This window comes from Polyergus mexicanus, unplaced genomic scaffold, assembly GCF_030449975.1.
Source record: "Polyergus mexicanus isolate NDT 795.1 unplaced genomic scaffold, iyPolMexi1.0 SCAF_3, whole genome shotgun sequence".
Lineage (NCBI taxonomy): Eukaryota > Metazoa > Arthropoda > Insecta > Hymenoptera > Formicidae > Polyergus > Polyergus mexicanus.
The window spans coordinates 794,632-805,492 of NW_027223323.1; the positions used below are offsets into that span (position 1 = coordinate 794,632).

The 10,861-nt window shown below is 33.5% G+C and overlaps 1 protein-coding gene across 2 annotated transcripts in view; it reads right to left on the reverse strand.

The window, feature by feature from the left end:
* LOC138932108 (neurotrimin) overlaps positions 1–10,861 on the reverse strand; it is a 57,430-nt gene that overhangs the window by 8,249 nt on the left and 38,320 nt on the right. The window contains exons 1-3 of one of the 2 annotated variants that reach the window (XM_070293685.1): positions 8,990–10,141; positions 4,453–4,622; positions 399–609 (exon numbers count right to left, since the gene is read on the reverse strand). In XM_070293685.1, the coding sequence (XP_070149786.1) occupies positions 399–609; positions 4,453–4,622; positions 8,990–9,029 (421 nt within the window). In that variant the 5' untranslated portion in view covers positions 9,030–10,141. Of the gene's footprint in view, positions 1–398; positions 610–4,452; positions 4,623–8,989; positions 10,142–10,861 lie in introns of those variants that run through there. The other variant, XM_070293686.1, reaches the window with a different exon arrangement.

Sequence of the window (10,861 nt, forward strand, 5' to 3'; positions counted from 1 at the left end):
ACAAACTTCAACGAGCTTCATAAAAATCTTACGGAAAGGAAGAAGTCGATTTCATAAACCGCGTATCTCCTAGCGATAATTTAATTCTTCCGGTTGTGAATTCGTCGACGCGATATGAAGCAGATCGTGAAGACAAGATAGTAATAAAATATCTAGGAACCGCGTATATATGTGTGTGTATGTCCCATTGAGAAACACTTCCCGCGAATGATTAAGTCATACAATGAATCAACCGCCGTGGTGCAGCAAATTCCGTGAGTATCGCGATGCACGTGCGGTGCACATTAAGCTTCCAACAAGCAAATAGATATAGTATGAATTTCTGCGTCGCGGTGAAATCAACATGGTCTCGTGCGGTGAAAAACGAGATGAAAAAAGAAGAGAGAGGTAGAACTCACCGACAACAGAAAGGAGCATGGAATGACCTATGGGCGGTGTCGTGGATACTTGACACTCGTATGTGCCAGAATCTCGTCGTTGAGGATATTTTACTTGTAATGTCCAGTCCTCCGTGTGCGGAAAATGTAACGCGACGAATCTCTGGTCCGATGTATATGTCTCGACGCCCACAGTGAGAAGATGAATATCCCTGTGTCTCACCCATGACACCTGGAAAAAAAGAACACCCCTCGCATCCTTTTCGTCAGATTCGTTCATACCTTGCTCGTTTGTAATTCGCACAGCTGAGCTTCCAGAATGAGGACCCACAATTCAATCGATTAAGGGATTGCGATCCGAATCATATAAATGGATTTGAATTTTAACACGAACGTGTAAAAAATGATCCTCTGACAATGAAACGAGCGAAAGATTTATTTTCCTTCATAGCACATCGAAGAATCGAATTCACCCAAAAACTTATACCGATTACAATGTCTCTGATTTCGATGTAAATTTCATATTATGTCGATAACATTCGATCGATCGTGCTCTTCGCCGCGTAGAAAGAAAGGTACACATGATTGATTTACATTTTACATAAACGCAGTGTGCGTCCGAACGTATTATATTAGCGAGAACGCGGTCGATATTGAAATACCGAACACGTAGAATGAAAATGCGTATTCTCCCATAAAAACGGCTTCATTGAGTTTTGCACGCGTGCCCGGCATACTAAAGTTGAGATGAAAAGGGGTAAAGGTGCAGGCACAAGAACCGCGACGCGGCTTTTGTTCCTATGACGCGCAGTTACGTTTGATCCAACGTTAATGAAAAGTGCATATTCGATTTTAGCTTAAAAAAAATAAGAGACGCGTACAATTGTATTTTTGCTACTAACTCGCAAAAGAATACCTTCGCGTCGATAAAGTTAATCATTAAAATAATTTTCAAGATTCAATAACTGTATTTTGATGCTTATTAAAAAGTAACGCGTTTAAGAAACATAATTAAATGTTGTAAATTAATTTAAATTTATAATTAGTTTAATAATAAGCTTTTAATTAAGAAATACAATTAGCTAGAAAAGTTGTTGGAAATTTTTATTAAAATTATATACAGTAATACTTAGGTCACTAATTTATAAAATAATTTATAACTTTAAAACTTGTTTTTTTTTTTTAAGTGTAATATAAAAACATATGATATATAAAGATATATTTTTATTTTTTAGAAAATATTTCAAATATTACATATCTTTATATATCATATATTTTTATATTATACCTTTTCCAGCGTAATGAAAAAAATACTTAAAAAAACAAGTTTTAAAGTTATAAGTTATTTTATAAATTAGTGACCTAGTATTACTGTATATAATTTTAATAAAAATTTCCAACAACTTTTCTAGCTAATTGTATTTCTTATATACATATATTATATATATATATATATATATATATATATATATATATATATATATAGAGAGAGAGAGAGAGAGAGAGAGAGAGAGAGAGAGAGAAACATAATTTAAAAAACAAAGAGAATATTTAAAATAAATTTATACTTTTGGATATACTAGTTGTAGAACAAAATCATCACATATATTGGAATTTAATTTATATTAATTGTGACTAAAATAATTTATAGCGCTTTTTGTTCATTTCATTTCAGTATTCATGAAGATTTGCTCGCGTACATATCGATTTATATTTTTCCTACATTCTACAGATGCACTTTCAATGTGAGGTACGATGGAATATTTGTATATATATGTGATTCCCAAGCGGGATACACTTATATACTAAAGTGAAAAGATCGATTTATCAATTTACGTCAAATTTCTACATTTTCGAATACTCTTGCTAACATCAGATCCCCCTTCGTGCTTCTTCTTTTCTTTTTCTCCTCGTGATTATGGCATACAATTTACTACCATCCGTGAAAAGTCACACAAGCAAATAATCTTAAGCTTTCAGAAATCCATTTTGAAATTGTCAATATGTACATTCAATGTCTATAAGTGCACAATTCTTCGAAAGCGATGTATCGAATGTACTTTTCTGATCAACATACAATGACGTATAATAATAAAAAGGAGCACGCATGTAAAAGTTAATTTTACACGATAATGTATTAACAAAATATGTTTCGATTGAATTTTAATAAATAATTATCAAATATATTGTACTAAAATGTATCCAATGAGAATAAAAAAGATGTTTCTTTTTTCAATAATTTCTAAATAATTTTAGATATAAAAATGTTTGCATTGCATTAACTCCTCCTTTAAAATAATTAATTTTGAAATGAATATATAATCTCATATATAATAACGTGGAAAATGCACATTGTTCCATAAAAATATATTTTAACTATCTACGTAGAGCTGCAAATTATACCGTTGAAATTCAAAATATATTTTTCTTTCTTACAAATGATATTAAATATCAGAATTTCAGTAATGATTTTTATATTAATTTGTCATTCAAGATAATAAGTTTTCCCTAAAAATTAACGCCTGTGTATATAAGACTGGAATGTGCAAAATTTACATTGCTCTGTGAAAACGTAATTCAACTACCTACGCATGGACGCAGCAAAGAGACAGATTGTGCTGGTGAAATATAAAAAACGGTGCTAACGAAATAGGGACGAGCAGTGCGAGCAAAAACTCAGACGCGAAAGATGTGAAAGAGTGTGCTCTTTTGCTAAAATTTCTCTCAAGCGTACTGGCGCATAAGCTGGACTTAAAAAAAAAGAAGAAAAAAACAGAAAAAGAGATATATTGTACAACGCTCTTTTATACAACTCTCTTGACTATCCTCGTCTGCGATGTTCCACTTCTTCATATAAGTGTCTCATGATGAGTTAACTTTATTATACATGTGGCAACATGCACGGAAAAAACAAACACCGTATACAACTGCGTGTCAAGTTTGAAACTAATCGTGTTTCATAGCTCGTGTAAGTTTCACGATATCGATAGTCATTTTCTTCAGCCTTCCCTCTTTATAATCCATTCATAAACTTCTATAAATAATGATATTATGATACAAATAGTGTACTTTCATATTTATCTCTTGCGATATTTTTTCGTTTAATATTTTTTTTTATTTATCCTATCCATATAAGTTACACAATACGTATACATACAAAAAAAGTTGCGTATATCTAATGGATCAAATTTTAACGTCTAAACTTTAACTAGTCTAGATTTTTAGTGTCTAGAACTGAAGTAATGTGTGCTTCAAATCAATTTATTTCTGGCAAAAGAGTTGCTGGCTTACTTCGAGAATATTACTGTTAAGAATTATTTTTAGCACTGACAATCAATTTCGATATACCAGAGATGAAAGTGGTATTCACAAACGGCAATGCATATTATAGGACTAAAATTGAACATTTCTTCGATATTGCAAGGATTTGAGTGTGCTGAAGGAATATCTCGTAAAACTTCATCACACACACACACACACACACACACACACACACACACAAATTCTTTAAAAAGTTAAAATAAACTTTAGGAAACGGAGAGAGAGAAAAATCTCTTTATCGACTACTTATCTATATGCTCTGTGCGCGCAAAACTTATAATATTACTAAAATCGCATTATATAAAACTTTATTAGGTTTAGTATAAAGCGTGCAAGATAATATTATTGGAATATAAAACTATATTGAGAGAGAGAGAGAGAGAGAGAGAGAGAGAGAAAGAAATATATACGAAACGGGGTGAATGAATACGAATTGAAATGGTATGAGAATGAATCGTTATTATAATATTATCGAATATACTTATGTTATTATTCTCTTCTATATTCTCTTAATTTTTCTACTGATTCTATTCTGAATAGTATTAATGTAGAGATAAACGAGATGCATTCAAATTTAAATAAATTTTCTCTCAATTATCACAGTGACGCGCATAACATACGCGTACTTGATATTGAGATAGAAAAGCGAGTTACGTATATATACATATACACGTCATTGCGTTATTTTCTCTCTCTCTCTCTTTTACAGAAATAGAAATTATTTTTTATAAAATAAAGAGGACATGTTACATACCGTTCGGTCACCTAAATTTCGTACTCGACACTTCAGCGTTGCCGTTTGGCCGACGAGGGCTGTCACGTTGCGAGAGACAGAGACATCAAAATATGGCCCTCGATCGAGCGGCTCCGATGCGCGATCCTCGTGTATCCTACGATCGGCAGTGCAACGGGTAGGTCCTTGCACTTTAAGCAAACACAATACTATATCTTAGCGAGGCTAAATGCATCTTTTAATATAGAGCGAAATGTAATTTATACCGTTCAAAGAAATATATTATCATCATTCTATTCTTTCTCGAATGCATTGGAAGTCACTTTCCAGTTAATTGAACGAATTACTTCCAAATTGAAGTCCGAATTGGATTTCTATGTCTTCTTAATACGGTCAAAAGAAGAAATCATTATTTAAATAAATTTTTAAATGAAGTTTCAATTTTTAAACGTTCTTTATATTTTTGAAACATTTTCTAATCCTTGTGTTGCTTGGGACTTTATATGTACTATGTAATAAACAAAAACGATTTATTAATGCGGTATATAATATATCCCATGCGGTAGTTTACGATTTACGTTATAAAAAGCTGTATTATTCTCGGGTTAACGATGTCCTTTAATTCTTATTGCTTGCTCCCTGTTGCACGATAACATAAAATTAAACGTGTTGTGCCCGTATATGAACAAATTATTCGTATATTTTATGCAACAGTTTCGCGCATATACGTAACTGAATGATCTTTCATAAATATTTTATTAGTCGCGACGAACCTAAATCGCCGCAGAATGTAATTAACCTTTAAGATCCCTCAATTACTTAGGAAATGTTTATGATAAGACAAAACCATAAAATAATATAGAACCTACATTTTTTTATCGAATATCTGCAATTTTTTAGCACCGTTATAAGAGTATAATTTTTTATAAAAATGTCTTTTTTCTTACAACCAAGAGAAGGCTATTAGAATCTACAAGAGGATGGCAGTTAAAAAGTGAGAACATTTTGCTTGAAAAAGAGAACGTCTTGCTTGCTAAAAAAAAGAATAACTATTAGAGATAGAGAATGTGCAAAAATATCTACTTCTGACAAGCAATATTATTGGAAAATGATACAATAGAATTATACGCTCATTTTTATTTTTGCTTGATTCTATAGTTTTCCCTAACATTAACAGGAAATTGATGTACACAGAATTATTTCTCGTAAAATTTAGAATCGATTTTTCCTCTCTAAAAATGTCAAGACACATATTAATATTTTATATATTTTATAAGAAAACCTAAAATTAAAATTCTTTTTAAATTAAAATGTATTTTTAAATTAAACGATAAATAATATTTCATTACTACATTTACGTGTTTAAAGCTTAATTTATGCCAAATCTTTTATTATACAACTCAAGAATTCTTTATTTCTTTATGTTATTTCATGTTGCTTTTATCTCTCATTTTTCCTTTTGATTTATTTTGCATTCGAACTTCCAGTGACTTTAGTCTTTTATCAAATAAGATATTTTCTCTACCACATGTTTTATATTTAAAAGTTTCCTTTACCTTTTTCCCCTTGAAAGTTTCTTAAATTTCTTTCTTTTACAATTTTAGAAAGTTTAAGAGTTTATAAAAGCAGCTCTCATGTATATTTTGAATATTAATAAATGCATATTTATGTGTTTGTGCTCCGCGCTTTGTACGAAACATCGAATGTTTAACATGTGACTGTAAACACGATTGTGTATTCTGATTCAATATACCGAGTAGCATAACATGCTTTTATATCTGTAAATAGCTGTGAAATAGCAAAATTATAAATTGGCAGCGTGAACTGTCCATTATTCGTTTATCAAGTTCTCTAACATTGTGAATCGTCCATCGTTCAGAGGAAAGTTTGTAACTTTAGTTGAACATATATATACAATATATATATACTCCGTATACACGTAGACATTTCTATATAAGCGCCTATTTGGCGTCGAGTATACCCTTCGTAACATTAATAGCAAAAATGTGTAACAACGTGAAAGAGCTTCTTATACATAACAAACGAGATGCATGGGATGCAGAATATATGCGCGCTCTTTTTTTTCAAAAGGGAAGTTCTGTTCGCGATATCGGCCATACAGTTTCCGAATCCGATAAAACCGTCGTCAGAGAAGGGTGCGTTAAAAATAAATGCGACTCCAAAAGAGTAACCTTAAAGGGATGCGGGTAAATATTTACCTCACCGCGCTTCCGTGGGATTTGCGCTGTCCAGGATAACCCACGTTAAAATACATATCAGTATTTTCATCCTCTCCCTGCTATATTTTCTTCGTGCTTTACAGTTACTCTTACGGTCGTGTACGGTAAATTTCATTTTCTTCGCGCGCTTCTTATTCATGTATAAATTCGATTCATTTTGCAACTAACTAGAGATCCAGTCAGTCTTACTCTTAATTTAATTTTATGCTAAGACTAAAGCTATTAATGTTAGACACGTCGTAAGAGCGCGCGCGTTCGCATCATCTCAAGAAACATTAGCCTTAATCCTAAAAATAGTTTGGAAATAAAAATATTCCAACTTTTAATTTTATCTTCACTTTGAAACAATGATATGACTCTAAGCATATGAAAAATAGCGGTTTAGTTAAAAGATGCGTACTCGTCAAATTAGCCTTTGCAAGCCCCGATGAGATTTGTGTCAAAAATTCAATATAGACCTTTATGGTATGCTTACTGTTGAATGAACACTGAGGTCAAGTTAAGCTAAAGACAAAAATCATTGAAGTCGTTGAAGCGAAAATAATCAAGATTATATGGTTTGAAACAATATAATTTTAGCAATATAATTTTTCCGCGTTGCAAAAAGTATAGATTAGAATATTCAGGCACAAAAAAAATTATGTACAAGTAACAAGTTTTAATTAAAATATAATTATTTTTTCGAGTTGTACGCGTATGTACGAAATGCGGAACAATATATTGCGAAAGAGCTGTAATATTGTTCCGCATTTCATACATACGCGTATTACTTGGAAAAATTATTATATCTTAATTAAAATTTATTACTTATACATAAATTTTTTTTCTATAAATAATATAATATCATTATATTATTATTTATACAACATTTATATATTTTATTATTTATACTGAATATTCTTATCTAATCGATACTTTTTGCAATATAGAAAGATTATATTACTATTAAAATTATATCGTAATATTTATATCTTTCTATCTCTCTCTCTCTCTCTCTCTCTTTGGTCAAGAGGAAGATATAAATATTAATTACGCATCATAGTATTTTACACACAATTATTTATTGTATGTAAAAATACACACAAATGCATTAAAGAGTATTCTTAATATATTGTACGGAAAAAAATTGAAGTTTATATGCTTGCATTTTAAATTGGTTTTGGTGCCTTGTGCTACTATGCGCAATATTAGATCTTGTCTCTTTACATTATAGCTATACATGGAGTTTCGGGTTAATTGGTGTATGTGTGTGTGTGTGTGTGTGTGTGTGTGTGTGTGTGTGTGTGTGTGTGTGTGTGTGTGTGTGTGTGTGTGTGTGTGTGTGTGTGTGTGTGTATGTAGAAACTCATATTTTGAACAAAGCTAATGTAAGACTAAGTTATTAGAAAGTTAAGGCTAAGTTTGGAAGCTAACTAAATCCACTATAATATAATGTCAGTATCCCTCATTCCGACAGATATAGAATACTAAGTCGCGTGATTTCTCACGAAAAGGGCAAATATTCAACGCGTATCGCGACATAAAAATGCAGTTTACGCGCCGCTCTATCTGAACGTGCTTCGCGTAAAGTCATTAAACCGCTTTGAAAAGAAAAAAAAAACAGTTTACGTTTGTACGTTCGTTTGTTCGAAATCGTAAAATTAATTTTACCGTCGGTAATCCGTATTTTAATTGAATCGGAAACTTTTCTCGAAACAAGTGCGACGATGCGACAGTCAAGAACTGTTCACCACTTATTAGAGTAATAACTATCAATATTTATTTCTACAATTGTACAAAGTAATACATATATTTTTAAAAAGTATGCAGATATTCATGTGATACTATAAACTTTTTTATTTACGTAATTGTAAATTGAAATAATTATTTATGATGACTTGCTGGTCGTTCCCCAATAATTTTAACAAGTTTGATATTTTTCTTTTAATTTTTCATATAAATAAATGATATTCGAGTTTTAAATTTTTCGATATCACCCTCTCGAATCATTATTCCGCGAAATCACGTGTAAAAAAAAATGTAAAACTAGTCTACATAAAACCCGAGAGAATTTTTTGGCTCAAAATATATACATATGCGAATATTGTATCAATATAATTGATTGTGATATTTGAAGCGTAACTGTCGGATGAAATTTTCATTTGGCAATCAAATATAAAATTGAGACATCCAACATTTACTAGTACATTCATTCTATGGAGAGTGGCTGGATATTTGTACGATCGTATTTTTCTAACATCGTTTCTTTCGCTACAATTGTGCGTTAGGGACAGATTTGGCGCCTGTTGTCGGTGCCGAGAGCGATTTATTTGACTCACCCGAAACCAGCAGACCGAGGGTTAAGATTAGGCACCTCATTTTTTATCTCTCATAGTCATTTCGGAGTGCTGATCGATTTCTTCCTCGTGTGCTGTTATACTCGATCTCGAGCGAAGGACGAATGACTTCTGCAGGCCGTAGAAAAAACTGCCCGCGCGCGAATTTCGCGTACTTTTGCACAACGAAATTGCCGGAAAACGAAATCAAGACAAGTTTAACGAATAAATCGACGGTTTCCGGTCTTTCTTGCCTCTACGCTCCATGGCACCGTTATGTCTCTACTTTGTAAACGCGAATTTACAGCAAGACGATTGCTCATCGCGACGGCCGTGCCGTACCGGTCGTTGTCCTCCTCTTTCTATATCGCGTTCAACCCGCATAGTCCGCTCTCAAGCCCGCTTAATTTGCTAACAGCCTCGCGATCTAGATTCGCGTAATTGAAAAGCACCGGCGGGGCGTGATATACGTGCATCCTTCCGGATCTTTGTCTCTCCCTCGTCCTTTTTACGGCCCTCGTCTTACCGTATCCTCGATGAAATCGCCCGTTTAATCGTCGCGTTCGTCGTATCAATCAAAATACGAAATCAACATATCTTCGGATCTCTCTCTCTCTCTCTCGCGATAAATACAAAACCCGAATTTCAAAATTCACTGTCTCTTACACGCTTTATTTTATTCTTGTGCAACTTTACGGTAGAAAAATATCGAGAATCGACATTGAGGATGACAGGAGTCAATCCCGCCGTGGAAAAACGAACGTGTCGTAAATGAACCACGCATCCTTTTTTCCCATCGTGATAACAGGCGTGTCTCGGCGCGTCGCGACGCCAATCGTGCGGACGCCGGTCTCGACACGCGGCCAATTCTCTCGATAAGGGAATGATCTCGGACAAGTATCGGCAGACGCTGACAGCCCGATCAGCACGAAGGTCACTCGTTGCACGGATATCCGAGCGAAACTGAACAGAACTGACAGTGCGTGCAACGCGGCTTTGCGCGGCCTTGCGCTGCCCGGGAGAGACGCCCTGCCATCTATCCTCGCACACGCCCCGCTCTCTCGTCCCCTCACGAGGGTGCAATGTGCGAGGAGACGAGGGTGATATTCCTGGCGCAAGCGTGTATCCCTCTCCGTTTTATCGTCGTCGTTGCGCACGCTCTCTCTCCCGCACCCTCCTTTTCTCTCTTCTCTCTCTCTCTCTCTCTCTCTCCCTTTCTCTTACCCGCTCTTTCCCTCCGCGTATAGCATCCCTAGCCAGGAATCCGGGAATCGAATACCGTCCCGAGATACCACGGCGTCGATTAAACTTGGCAATGGATTCTATTGTATATAAGATTCATCTCTATTTTTTCCCGCCCATACTATTTCTTGCCGAATTTAAGATGTTGTTTTTCTGTCGCAGTTGAAATTTTTTACCAGTCATGAAAATTGCATGTATTTGTATACATTTCGCTGTTTGTTATCGAAAATGTCTTTTATTACGTAAATAGCGAAAAAGCAAACGACTGAACAGGCGCAAACTTCAACAATATAAATATTATGCGCTGCGCTGATAAAATTTTTTACAGTTTTTTACATTTATCGATACAAGAATGTTTTTTATACTTTTAGAAAATATAGCGTTGCGTGTATTTTTATCGCTTATTTTTTAAATTTTAACACATGCTTTCCTCTCTATTTTCCTTCTTATATTTTTATTGCGTAAATTAATTTTAAATTTATTTTTTTAACTATGGTAACTCGTAAAATTTTTTGCTCTCTAATACAGAGAGCAAAAAATTACGAATTAAACATCTATTGTTGTAATTTATAGTAAGTTTGTAAATATTTCTTTAATATTAAAAAGACAATAATAACTATCACGTGTATACCA